Source organism: Gossypium hirsutum, chromosome A05 (genome assembly GCF_007990345.1).
Source record: "Gossypium hirsutum isolate 1008001.06 chromosome A05, Gossypium_hirsutum_v2.1, whole genome shotgun sequence".
NCBI classification, from domain to species: domain Eukaryota; kingdom Viridiplantae; phylum Streptophyta; class Magnoliopsida; order Malvales; family Malvaceae; genus Gossypium; species Gossypium hirsutum.
Window position 1 is genome coordinate 8,482,952 of NC_053428.1, and position 13,869 is coordinate 8,496,820.

A 13,869-nucleotide genomic window follows, 5' to 3' on the forward strand; every position below is an offset into this window, starting at 1 on the left:
ATTAATTTGTTAACGTAAAATAGAAAGATTGAAAGTAGAAAATGTGATGTTGTATTGAAGCTAAAGGTTTTTGTGATCAGTGATCACAGACAAAATGGAATGTTTTGTTTTAGCTGTCAACTTTTATGTCTTTTAGGTTGCGTTTTTGTACAACTCAAATATTTTGAGTACTTCTTTTCTCTTTTTGTCTTGAACTTAAAGTGGTTCTTATCAGATTTCTTTCCCCCCCCCCCCCAACCAGTTTATGGTAATAACAAGTCTTGTTGTCAGCATCATCAAAACGCAAACTCTAGGAGACAAACCAAATGGTACATCTATAGCTCAACTTTTCATTCTTCATGAAATATATATTATATTCACATTAAAAAGCTGAAGTTAGAGTGGTTTAAATTGACAGAAATCAAATCTAATAGTAATTATAGTTAAGAAACATATAATCACTACCATGTTCACAGTTTGATCTGCTAGGAGCAGTCTGATTGTAGCATTTTAAACTGCTTATCTTGAAGAAATGAAACAAACAATTTATCAAAAAGAGAAAAGGGTTAGTAGATAATCTTCCAAGTTTCTATAATGCAGAGACCTTGTAAGATTTCTTTACCAATTTGTATCAAGAATATAATATAAACTGTGAAATGTCCATCAACACTGTTCATTATGCATACGGTGTTGGTATTTTCAATACAACATTAAACAAATCGCAGTTGTCAGCTATCATTACGGGGCCTCAAATTTGATGCTCAATAGAAGCCTTGCATGCTTGTACTTATTTCCTTTTTTGTCATGTAATGGAACTGCCCTAATTCCCGTTCTCAACTCTGATACCGGCAAGCATACTTGGCCTCCGAAATAATGCCTCCCTGTAGTGTTATAGTCCAGGATTTTAATCCGAAGCACAGCTAATTCAGGAGCTCTTAATTGGAATTTGAACTCCTCATCCCATACAGGTAACCATTCATCTTCTATGGTTGCTGTTTGCTTTACATCCTTATCTACTGGAACACCAGCAACTCCAATCTGCAGGCAGATAAATTAGTCACCAAAAACTGCATATGTACTTCATATCAATATCTTTCATATGGAATTTTAATAGTCTCACTCTCGTATAGAAGTCTGGCGGGGAATAGCGATCGAATGCTGTGTGGTGGAAATCCTGATGCCAACCTTCCCCCAGGTATACTTTTACCTGTAAAGAAAACGGTCAAGATTTCAGCTATGGAGGAGTGACAAATGAAGGAATCCAAAGATGCAGTTATAAGTAGGGATATATCGATCCACCGTCATAATGGTCTTGACATCCCACGGTAAATTAGGGTCAAAAACCTCATCATTCGGTCCCCTGTGCAATAAAAAGTCAGGTTTTTTCACATAGCCGCATCCACCATTGGCTCTAAACATTCCTTGCATTATCCATAGACGCTTTCCATGTCCCTGTTAGAAGAATAACAAGGAAAAGAATGGTTTGAACATAAACAATAGGTGGGTAAGAATGGCACTTATTCCAAAACGCAATTACAGTAAAATTCAGGAACTAATAGTTAAACCCATTTTTTTAAAAGAAAAATGTTGCTGGAAGGTCGGCAGGCAATAGTTAAGGAGATTTCCTTTCTTTGACATAAGGGTCTAAATTGGACCTGAAATGGTCTTACTCTTACCTGCATATTAAATGCAACCATTTGAGCTCCATGCATCCATCCAACAAAAGGATTGTAATTAGAAGAGTCAAGGCGTGTGCGCTTAGGATACACCCTCAGCAAATTTCGTTGAGTAAACCTAGAGAAAGAATGTAATGAATTTGATAACCAATAAAAGGGCGAATAAAAATCTCAATGTCTATCATCAGTGTCAAAACAGAGGCAGCTATGTATACATGACAGTTTTTGTTCCATATGTTTTAGCAGCGCTTTCAAGTTTTTGCTCGCTCAAGCTAATCCGACTGACTTTCTTAGGATCATCACTCAGCCAATTCTCTAATCCACCTTCCAGCTTCCTTGCATTTATAGCAATTAGTTGCCTGTATTCAGGCACAACTTTCCCCTCGTCTTCATCCGGAACATGTTCTCCTTCTTCTGGTGGATTCCACTAACAAATCATAAATGACAAGTAGATAAGAAGTTATTCTCGATGTTACATCAATGAAGCTTAATATATACAACTCCAAGGCACCTGGCTACTGCTTTGACATTCATTTGCCACCGTTCCACCTTCATTTTCTGAAATTTCTTCCCCTTGGGTGTTTCCTTCGAGGTACTCCTTTGGAGGTTTCGTTGAAATCAAAACCTTTTTCTTCAATGATTCTGGTGAAAGAAATTGCTCTAAATTTTCTGTTTCGCTAGTGTAAAGTATGTCCCCAAAAGTTTCTGTAACCATCTAAAGAAAATCATGCTTTTAAGAAAAAAGAACATTCAAGGTTAGCGTTAGTAAAATTTCCATACTGAAACCATCATTTTAGGCTCACCTTAGCCACTTTTTCCTGAAGATTGGGATTCAAGTGGTCTTCAAAAGTGATTATAACAGGATATTCTGAAGCTTTAAATGCATTCTCCTTAATTGCTTCCAAACATTTTTGAAGGCCTACAGAAGAAGTCAGAGTCCTGCAAGTTTCAATGAATCCATCACATAGTTTTCATCGGTTTTAACAAAACCGATAATTTCATATCAGATTCACGAACTGTAGAAAAATCAGGTTTCTTTTACCTTCCATGACAAACATTGACATCATTCCCACTGGAATTTGGCCATAGATCCAGTTCAATTACTCTAACACCTCTAAGCAGAGCATCTTTAATCGGTTCAACACTGCTGGCACTGCTGAATTGATTCCCAGTCAAGTATGAGTTATGGCCCGTGAATAAGAAATAATGTGACAGTGGAGCATTCATGTCATGGTGCACCTAAATTCACAAAAATCGATCTTCCTATGAATTAATAAACCTAGATTGAAGCTTTCCACAATACTAAACTGTAATCTTATCAAAACTATGAGACATTATCCAAGAAAAAAAAACCCAGGGTTACCTTTGAAGGAGGGTGAGCAAGGTTAAGGTCACCAAGGAGATATCTAAAGAAGGCTTCTAAGTGTAGCCCCCTCCTCTGGAAGATATTGAGATGCTTGAGACTATCAAAAATGGCTTGAGCATCCTCCTTGGTTGCATTCTTTTGACCTTGATGTTCAATCAGAAACCTCAGCAGGTCATCCACAGTCATCATTCCGCTTGGCGAGAAACTGTAAAAGGCATTCTTGATATCAAGAGGTGGTTCAACCACCCTTGTCTTGAACACTCTCCTCCAACACAGGCACACTTTGAAACTCTGTTTCGGCATCCTGGTTTTCACCTAAGAAAAGATCAAAATCTCAACTTCTGGTGATGTTTCTTTTATCTTTCTCAGTTAATAAAAGGCAAAGTGATTCAAGTTTGAAAGTGGCTCATATTATTTATACCACTGGTGTATAAAAATCCAGGTATTGTGGATGGTGAACTTGAGATTTTAATATTGTTGCCTCCTCATTGCTTGGTCAAATTTATGAGGTTTTTAATATTATATGGTGTAAAGCATTGTGCTGCTACAAAATAAAGTAGCAAGTAGACTTTCCCTTCCCAAACCATAAATTACTCACAGCTGTCATTAAAATTTTAATTAACAAAATGATAATGGCACAAATAACCCCTAAAGTATAGAAAATGTTTTAATATGTTTCCTAAACTTTAAAACTGTGGATTTTAGTACTAAAAGTTTTATTCCCTCTACTAAAGTGAGAATAATCTAGTCTAATGCGTTTGTTTTTTAAAAGAAGTGGATTTAGACCAACCGTGACAATCACCTTATTGAGCAATAATAGAAGAGCCAGATAAACAGGGCTAATTCCAATTAGTTGCATGTTGTAGAATGAAGCTAGTGCTTTGTTCTGATCAAAGCATTGAACACTAACAACTCCAACCCCAACCCACGCCTAGTAGCATTTACAGCAATCAATATTCTATTAAAAGTATAATCTAACTGTGCACAAATAGGAAGAATGCTTACTAATAGTAACCGGATCCATCATTATCCCTTCCAACCTCATCTTATTCAAACATCTAACGCCTCTGCAACATTGCCATTTTGACAGGATCCAGAAATCATTGCATTCCAACAAACCATATCCCGTACTGGCATATCATCAAATAGTTTAAGTGCATAGCTTAAAGCTCTGAACCGCGTATACACATGAACCAAGGAAGCGGTGACAAAGATTCCAGTTTTGGCGCCAACCAAAATAACCTCATTCTATCAAATGGATTTTACAGGATTTAAACGCTGGAGCAAGAGTGTAGAAATCAGGTCGAAGCCCAAAGGTAAATGAAATTTGATAGAAACAGCCTACAACTTCCCCAAAATGAGCAATGCAAACAAAAACAGACACCATCGAAATACAGGTATAAACATCTTTTTCCGAGATCTAATGGAATGTGCGACGCGAGAATGAGACATCGCCAAATTAAGTATAAACATTAACAAGCTTGACAGAGAATAAGATGCTTTCAGCTTTCTCCGTAACAACAACAACGGCATGGAGGAGCTTAGCAAGGTGCAATCAGTTGCAGGATTTGAATAGTCGATTGAATTTCGATTCTTTCCTTTCAATTGAGGCATTTTTTTATATATTTTTTCCTTTTCTAAATAATGTAATAGAGCCTAAACGGCTCATTTTGTTCTTTTAAATCACATCATAAACTAGTATTTTTATTATTACAAAATGATTTATCACCGTTTACTATCTACAATACTTTTTCCTAAACATAACACTAAAGATGTTTTTCTTTTTGGTTCTCTGTTTCTCCTTAATAGCCATTTTCGTTCTCATTCTTTTTTAGCTTTGGGTAACCAGAGGCCAAAAAGAACACACACTCGCTACAGTAGGAAGGGACTTTTCGTGAGAGAGAAACCCTAATTTTTCTCAGTCGTTTCTGTTTTTTTGTGATTTTTGAAATCGCCTGCTTCACCGTAGACTGATTTTCAGGTATTGGAATGAAGCAATCAAAGGATACATTCGAAGCAGCATTGGAGGAGCAAGAGGAATCGCCACCTGATTCCCCAGTTGGTGAGGATGAGCTGAACAGCCAAACTCCAAATGAACCCCAGAACCAAACCGATGGTGGACACAAATTGCTTGTAGATGATGATGATTACGATGACATTGGTCCCAACGTAAAAAATCCCTCTCATTCATCATCAAGTTCAACTCCTAAGTTGCACTCTACAAGTGTTAATGCCAATGTTACTACTGGAGCCACCATCAAGAACAAAGAATACGATGATGACGAAGAGGAGGAAAACGTGGAAGTTGAGCTTAGCAAGTTCCCTTCTAGCGCAACTCCTAAGTTGATAAAAAGTTTGAATACTATGTTAACGTATTGTTATTTTCTTAATGACTCGTTGATAAAAGTTCATTTTTGTAAAATGTTAATGATAAAATCAATTTTCCTTTTAAAATTAGGTTATCAAACCAAAATTCACTAACAATAAATGATAAAACAAATTAAAATAAAAGTTTAATATTTTATTAATGTAAAATGATATGGATTCAAAGTTTTTTTTTATCTTATAAAAAAAATTAAAATATGTTTAAATAATATAATTTATTTTAATTATGAAAATATTTTTTTATTATTTCTCTAATCGAATTAATATCTAATTAAGTCGTGAAATTAATTCAATCGAAAATTAAAAAACAATTTTCAAATTTGTTATTACTACTGATAATTAATTGTTGATGGTTTAATAGTAGCAATTTTCAATACACAACCACGTTTGCCAGCTACCAATTTGATGGTAAGGATTAAACAATGACTCTTGACTTAAAAACTTGGATTTTTTTTATTAACAATCAAATGGAGAGAGTGGTAAATGATTTTATGTTAATGCAATTGACTCTTGCCTTAAAATCTTGTGTAGTTCATTTCCTCTCTCAAAAAAATTACAGTGCAGTTAAAACTTGAATTTTTAAAGTAAATTTGAGTCTTTGGGAATTTTTTTTATTATTTAAAGAATATTGGAAAGCAAATCTTCAAGTGACAATAGCTTATTAAAGTAAAAAAAGAAATGACCTTCTACGTTAGGGTTGACTTTAGCAAAAAATATGAGAATAATAGATTAAAGGTCGTACATCTCATTTTATATGCTATATTTCATATCCATCCTTCATGCACTAAAGTACATAGATATTTGGGGGAAAAATCAGTTGTACATGAAAGCATTAACCACTCTATCAGTTCACACTGATTTGACTTTGAATTAGAAACAAAATTAGGTACACAACAATAATTTCTTTGAAAATTTCTCATCAATATTTTTTTTTCATTCATACTTAATTCTAAAATTTAAACTACTAACATAGAAAGAATTAGATGACAATGTGATTCCACATCATTCCTATCTTTTTTTCATTAGGAGAATGACAAATTGTAACACTCCCTAACCCTTATCCGTCTTTAGAACAGGGTTCGGAGCATTACTGGACTTTTCAGAACAAATACAAACATTACACAATTCAATTAGTATACATTTCATAAATTAATCATATAGTCCCTTTTATGGGTCCTCAAGGCCCAAAATATATGTTAGAATTAAATCGGAACACAATCGGAAACTCAAAAAAAATTTCATGAAATTTTAAATTTTTTCCTAAATGTAGGGCTCACACGCCCGTTTGGCCCAAGGACACACCCGTGCTTCAGGCCGTGTCTTACTCCATGTAACTCCCTGACTTACCTCACACGGCCAAGCCACACGCCCGTGTACTAGGTTGTGTTCCTCACACGGCTGAGACACACGCCCGTGTCTCTGCCCGTGTGGCAAAACCTAAGCATTATGTTTTAAAAAATTTTAAATTGCAAGATACACACATCCTAACCACACACCCATGTATAAGCCGTGTGTCACACACGATCTGATCACACGCCCGTGTGCCAGGCCGTGTTGACTCAAACTGAGCCTTATACATCAAGTTTACCAACCTTGCAAATTTTGATCAACAAGCAACTCAAAATCCAATTGTTCAACTAATCCAAAACACATTCAAATACCTCTAAATACATGCCAAATTTATCAATTTAATGACTTAACCAATGTACCAACATAGGTAATTTACAAATACTTACTAACTCAATTCATTTAACTTCATCTAAACCAACTCAAACTTTATACCAAATTTCGACATAAAATTTGCATATGTTAAATTCATTCATACTTCAACCAAAACATATCATTTTATAATCTCAACATACCTCATAAACTTATAAATATAATCAACTAAAATATTCTATATCATCACTTACAACCATATCTCAAAATAACATACATATGACAACCTAGGTATATGCCATTACCAAAAGAAATATATTTTACCACTTTGAGTTCGGGATCGACTTTGGATGCTGATTCAACGATTTGATTTTAACCTAATCTGCGCACGGAAACAAACCGTACGCTGAGTATACACTCAGTGGTATTTCTAGAATCCGAATACTTTAGAGAAAATAATATTATAAAGCATACACATTTAACCATATGTGAACATTGATCAATCAATAATTCAAATCATCCATTTAACCTTCATTTCATCAATAGCTAATTCAAATATATTTTCTCACTTTGATTCATATAACATTTAGCAATAGAAATTCTCTTTTCATGAACCATTGGTTCATGCATTTCATTTGCACAATTCATGTAACACTCCTTACCCGTATTCGTCGCCGGAATAGGGTAGGAGGCATTACCGGAGTTTACCGAATTAATTTTCCATTAATACGAGTTAAATACTATTCATTTACTAAAACATGTCATGACATCCTTTAGATGGGCCTCCAAAGCCCAAAACATACTTCGAGACCAAACCAGAATTAAATTGAAACCATAGGAAATTTTTTGCAAAATCCCAAAGTTTTTTTTTGCTCAATATAACCCCTTTATAAATATCTAACCTTCCCTGTAAATTTTAAAACCGAGACCAATCCAACCAACCAATTCATTTCAATCAATTTGATACCAAATTATACTTCTATTATAACTACACTATTTAACATATTCGTCATTCTTTACTTTAATGTATATTCATTAAACAAGTCTTAGTATTTATATAATCATCAAACCTTATACATGCCATATAAATCAAAAAGGAAATTTACAAAAGCTACCGGAGATAATCTGGATAGTGTGATCCTCTGTGTTGATCCGATCCTCCGTATACTTGCACGTCAATCTACAAGAGACATTGAATACACTCAAGTAAGCTTATAAAAGCTTAGTAAGTTCATAGGCATAAAACATAAATCTTACCAAATATTTATACACTTATACAATATACACAATTATTAAGTTCACCTGTCAACCACAGTCATTGGTGAGTTCCCTTGTATAAACTTACTACCACTTATCCATTTCCTTTAATTCTTTTAGGCCCATTTGTCACATATCATTCTTTAACCAAATTAGGGAATGGTTACGGAAAATTAGGTACTTCACTTTCACTTTGCCATAGTATAACTATGGTCTTGCATATGATCACTTATCATTTTTTTTGAAGTCATAGTCCTGCCACAGTCTTACACTGATCACATTTATCACTTGTCACTGATCAGATAAGTGTAGCTAAAGCTACCACTTATCACTTATCACTTGTCACTGATCAGATAAGTGTAGCTAAGGCTACCACTTATCACTTGTCACTGATCAGAAGTACTCAAATCCGACATTCCGCTCAATTTGATCATTTATTCGATTTTCGGATTGTTATTTTATTCTCTATTCATCAATAAATATATTTCATCATACATTATATAATTCATAAAATTAACATATAATCATTAAACTTTAACCATATGAACTTACCTGGGTCGATTTGTAAAATTTGTGAAAGTTTCGGGACTAATGAGCTACTTTTTCTTTTCCACGACTTGCTTCGGGTTCTCGATCTGTCATTGTAAAATCATTCACTTATCAGTATTGACTTCATCTTCAACCCGCTTATAAGTAATATTATCTATAATTTAATTGTTTACTTATGTATATTCCAATGCTATCCATCGGTGTCATAGTCACTAAATTATTTTTATCTTTAGCTACAGAACTCCAAATTAGGATCCGCTAATTTTCCCTGAAACTAGACTCATATATCTTCTTATCATAAAATTTTTAGAATTTTTAGTTTATCCAATAAGTACAGTTTATTCTTTGAAGTCACCCCTGTTCTGCTGTCTGACAATTCCAACCCTTCTTTACTAAAAATTAATTATCTATTCATACAGAATTTGGATGATGTCTGTGTTTATTTCTATTGAAAATAGACTCATTAAGGATTTTAAAAATATAAATTTAAACCCATAATTATTTTTATTCAATTTTTTATGATTTTTCAAAGTCAGAATAGGGGAACCCGTATTCATTCTGACATTGTCTTACAAAATCTATTATATCTCATGATTTACAATTCCGTTACTTACACCGTTTCTTCTATAAGAAACTAGACTCAATAAGCTTTAATTTCATATTTTATTAATTCTATAATTCGATTTCTAAAATTTTTAGTGATTTTTCAAAGTTAGACTACTGCTGCTGTCCAAAACTATTTTAGTGCAAATGTTGATTTTGATTTTTGCCCCAAATTTCACAGTTCATACAATTCAGTCCTTATTCAATTAACCCCTCAATGAAGCTAATTTTTCCCAATTAATGCTTTGCCTAGACATTATAAGTTATTTCACAATTATTTAAATTCAAAACTACCACATAAAACACTAACTTCAAACTCTTTCACCATTAGGTCCCAAACATTCACTTTTTATTCAATTCTTTCAATAAAATTAGCATATAAACAATTTAAAGTTCTAATTCATGCTAAATAATCATATACTTCCAGCACATATTCATAGAAACTTCCAATTTCTTTCATAGAATCAAAAACTAATGAATTCAACAAGTGGACCTAGTTGTAAAAGTCATAAAAACACAAAAATTTCAAGAAATAATCAAGAATTGAACTTACTTTCAGTAAAAATATGAAAAACCAGCTTAAGAAAACCCTTCTATGGTGTTGTTTGCTGATGATAATGCAGAAAAATAATGAGAAATCTAGATAATTCCACTTTAGTCCTAGTTTTATTAAGTAAATTTTGCAATATTCTAATTTTACCCTTAATTCATCAATTTTCCTGCTGATTTCATGCACCTTGCCGTCCAGCCCAAATAGACCTTGGGTCTATTTGCCTTTTAAACCCTCTTTCTTTTATCAGTTAAGCTATTTAATCATTTCCCATAATTTTACATTTGTTACAATTTAATCCTTTTTATTCAATTAACTATCGAAACTTTAAAATTTCTTGACGAAACTTTAATATTAACTTATTAACACTCCATAAATATTTATAAAAATATTTATGGCTCGTTTTAAAAATTTTCAAACTCTCGATATCTCGTTTTCGATTCTAATTTTTTTTAAATTTATATTTCTAGTACACTATTCGCTATTTCAAAAATTTTTCCTAACTTCACACTTAATTTATATTCACTAAATTATTAATATTTTATACTAATTTGTCGGATTTAGTGATCTCGAATCACTGTTCTGACACTACTGAAAATCTCGAATTACTGTTCTGACACCACTGAAAATTTAGGCTAGTACAATTCAATTCAATGTCAAATTTCAAATTCACATTCAATATCAATCTTATTGCCAATTCATTTATTTACCTCTATTAACACGACTTGGACTTTGGTGGATACACGGATCCAACCAAAACAAACTAGTATGGCACCCAATGCCTCATCAGATAATTTGAAGTGATAAGTTGACACCCAATGTCCCATCGACCATGCCGAAGTAAGTTGGTACCCAGTACCTCATCGAATTTATCCGAAGTAATAATGTTATGACACCCAGTGTCTCATCGACTCGTGGTCGAAGTGTCCCTGAACTCTTCTAATCCTATGGCATGCCAACTATATTCGACTCAGCTCGATACAATTAATAGGGTTTCAATTCACTTTTCAGATATAATCAATATCCAATATTGATTTTTCACATAATCACATAATTACACATATATTCATTTCAATTCAAAAATCAATCCATTCAATATATATATCTATCAATTCAAACCATTCAATCAATTATTAAAATATCAATTAGTCACCTCAATAATTACCATAAAAATTTAATAAAAAATACAATAATTAATAACTAAGTTCGGATTATAGAAATACAAACTTAAATTTTGAATTAATCTTCGTTGACTTTGTCTTTTCTTTTCCTAGCCGAGGTCTCAAGCTCAACGTTTGCTATGAAATTAAAATAATTGAAAATCATAAATATAACACAATTTAACATTGAATATTTCAATTTATACACAATTTTTGCCTAAATTTCAATATAGTCCTTAAATCAAACTAACTCTTTTTCTTACAAAACTAATTTCATATCTCAATTCAATTTCCACTTTAATCTAATTTCAACTCCCTAATTTCACCATGAAACCCTAATTTTTAAATTCTCTCAATTTAGTCCATATTACTTAAAACTTATGATTTATTTTACAATTCAATTATTTTCTCAATTCTAACTTGAAATTCTATGAATTTAACCCCTAATTCTTCAATTTATTCAACATGAACAACATCTAAAAATTCACTAATTTTCAAAATTTCAACATAAATTAAATAGTATTTTGTTCTAGGATTCCAAAAACTCAAAAATTACAAGAACGTCTAAATTGACTTATCAATTGAACTTGGAACTTTAAAAACCCTAATTTCCCTTTTTCTTTTCTTTCCCCTGTTTCGTTCCAACTTCCGTTCTTCTTTTTCTTTGTTTTATTTATTTTTTACTTTATGTTTATTATATTAATATAATATTATATTAACATAATAATAATTATTTCTTAAATAATAAGTAAAGACATGTATGCATTACAAATGTATATATGTATTTATTACACATGTACATTATTATTACCATACAAATGTCACAATTTGGTTTATTTATTTATTTAGTCCTTCAACTTTTCTTTAATCTATAATTAAGTTTTCACACTTAATTCAATTTAATCTTTATGCCTAATTAACCTTAATTCAAGCTAATTTTCCTAACTAAAACTTAATTAACCACACAAAAAATATTTACGAATCCGTTTCACAAAAACAGTGACAAAAAATGCACTTTTCCAATACTAGTAAAATTTTGAGTCGTTACATTTCTTCCTTCTTAATAAATTTCGTTCTCGAAATTTTACCTGAAAAAAGGAGAGGGTACTGATATCTCATAGTTTCTTCCGGTTTCCATGTTGCTTCCTCAATACTATGACTTCGCCACAATACTTTCACTAATGGTACTCGTTTATTTCGCAATTCTTTCACCTTTCGAGCTAATATTTCAATCGATTCTTCTTCATATGATAAATCAGGTCGAATCTCAATATCTTCTGTTGAAATAACATGTGAAGGGTCTGATCTGTATCTTAAGAGTGTAGAAACATGAAAAACATCAAGAATTTTCTAAAATTTTGAGGTAAAGCTAAATGATATGCTACTGGTCCAACTCTTTCTGTAATTTCATACGACCCAATTAAACGAGGACTCAACTTTCCCTTTCAACCAAATCTCAAAATTTTCTTCTAAGGCAATACTTTAAGCAATATCTTATCACCAACAGAATACTCAATGTCTCAACGTTTCAAGTTTGCATATGATTTTTGTCTGTCAAAGGCTGCTTTTAATCTGTCTTGAATCTTCTTAACAGTATCTTCTGTTTCTTGGATTAACTGTAGCCCAATTATTTTTCTTTCATTTAATTCCATCCAACACACAGAGGATTGACATCTTTGACCATATAATGTTCCCAACCTGATTCAAAATCAATAACACAAGCTCGAAGCATATCTTCCAAAATCTGAATAACTCACTCTGATTGTCCATCAGTCTGTGGATGAAAAGCCGTATTAAAATTAGGTCGAGTACCAAGTAATTCATGCAACTGCCTCTAAAATCTCAAAGTGAACCGCGAATTTCGATTAGAGATTATTGACACAAGAATACCATGCAATCTCACAATTTCCCGTATGTAAACTTTAGCAAGATTTTGAAGTGACCAATTAGCTATGACAACTATGAAATGAGCCGATTTTGTAAGCAAATTAACAATTACTCAAATAGCATTTTTCTTACTCGTTGGCAATGGTAACCCCGTTACAAAATCCATTGTAATACAATCCCATTTCCATTTAGGAATGTTAATAGGCTGAAGTAGTCCAGTAGGAACCTGATGTTCTGCCTTTGCTTGTTGACAAGTTAAACATTTAGCTATATATTCAACTATATCTCTTTTCATACCTGGCCACCAATAAGATTCCCAAAGATTACGATACATTTTCTTTCCTCCCGGATGCATTGCAAAAGGACTGTCATGTGCTTCATGAAGTATCAACTCTTTCAATTTAGAAACAGCTGGAACACAAATTCAATTACGAAATCTTAGACAATCATGTTCATCAATGTTGAAATTCTCTAACATACCACTAAACCATTTCTCTTTTCTTCATCAACTTGTCATCTTCAACTGTGCTGACCTGATCTGATCAAACATCATCGGTTTAACTCTTAATTCAACTAATAAGCTTCCATCATCACTGATACTGAGCTGTGCAAACATTGCTCGTAATTCAATTACTACTTTTCTACTCAATGCATCAGCTACAACATTTGTCTTTCCCGGATGATAATCAATAATACAGTCATAATTCTTTAAAAGCTCTATCGATCGACATTGTCTCAAATTTAACTCCTTTTGAGATAATAGATACTTGAGACTTTTATAATCGGTATAAATATAAC

At 32.6% G+C, this 13,869-nt stretch overlaps 2 protein-coding genes across 3 annotated transcripts; one reads left to right on the forward strand and one right to left on the reverse strand.

The window, feature by feature from the left end:
* Positions 1 to 569: 569 nt before the first annotated feature.
* On the reverse strand, positions 570 to 4,158 carry LOC107959195 (phosphoinositide phospholipase C 2). Of its 2 annotated transcripts, none has more exons than XM_016895190.2 (10): positions 4,027 to 4,158; positions 3,019 to 3,336; positions 2,698 to 2,894; positions 2,459 to 2,594; positions 2,167 to 2,370; positions 1,871 to 2,082; positions 1,656 to 1,773; positions 1,324 to 1,431; positions 1,100 to 1,186; positions 570 to 1,017 (listed from the first exon to the last, which is right to left on the reverse strand). In XM_016895190.2, exons 2-10 carry the CDS (start codon positions 3,322 to 3,324, stop codon positions 718 to 720), a joined length of 1,668 nt encoding a protein of 555 aa, XP_016750679.1. In that variant the 5' UTR covers positions 3,325 to 3,336; positions 4,027 to 4,158; the 3' UTR covers positions 570 to 717. The 2 variants fall into 2 exon arrangements, with proteins under 2 accessions (XP_016750679.1, XP_016750678.1); XM_016895189.2 differs by having other exon boundaries at positions 1,279 to 1,431.
* Positions 4,159 to 5,010: 852 nt separating this feature from the next.
* Positions 5,011 to 12,765, forward strand: LOC107960838 (transcription initiation factor TFIID subunit 11-like). The gene is made up of 2 exons (XM_016897106.1): positions 5,011 to 5,374; positions 12,692 to 12,765. Exons 1-2 carry the CDS (start codon positions 5,011 to 5,013, stop codon positions 12,763 to 12,765), a joined length of 438 nt encoding a protein of 145 aa, XP_016752595.1.
* The last annotated feature ends 1,104 nt before the right edge of the window (positions 12,766 to 13,869 follow it).

Coding starts and splice junctions, on each gene's coding strand:
- LOC107960838 (XM_016897106.1), top strand. CDS start 5,011: ATGAAGCAATCAAAGGATACATTCGAAGCAGCATTGGAGGAGCAAGAG. Junction 5,375..12,691: donor AACTCCTAAGTTGATAAAAA/GTTTGAATACTA, acceptor TATCACCAACAG/AATACTCAATGTCTCAACGT.
- LOC107959195 (XM_016895189.2), bottom strand. CDS start 3,324: ATGCCGAAACAGAGTTTCAAAGTGTGCCTGTGTTGGAGGAGAGTGTTC. Junction 2,895..3,018: donor TTGCTCACCCTCCTTCAAAG/GTAACCCTGGGT, acceptor TTGTGAATTTAG/GTGCACCATGACATGAATGC. Junction 1,432..1,655: donor TGGTTGCATTTAATATGCAG/GTAAGAGTAAGA, acceptor TTCTTCTAACAG/GGACATGGAAAGCGTCTATG.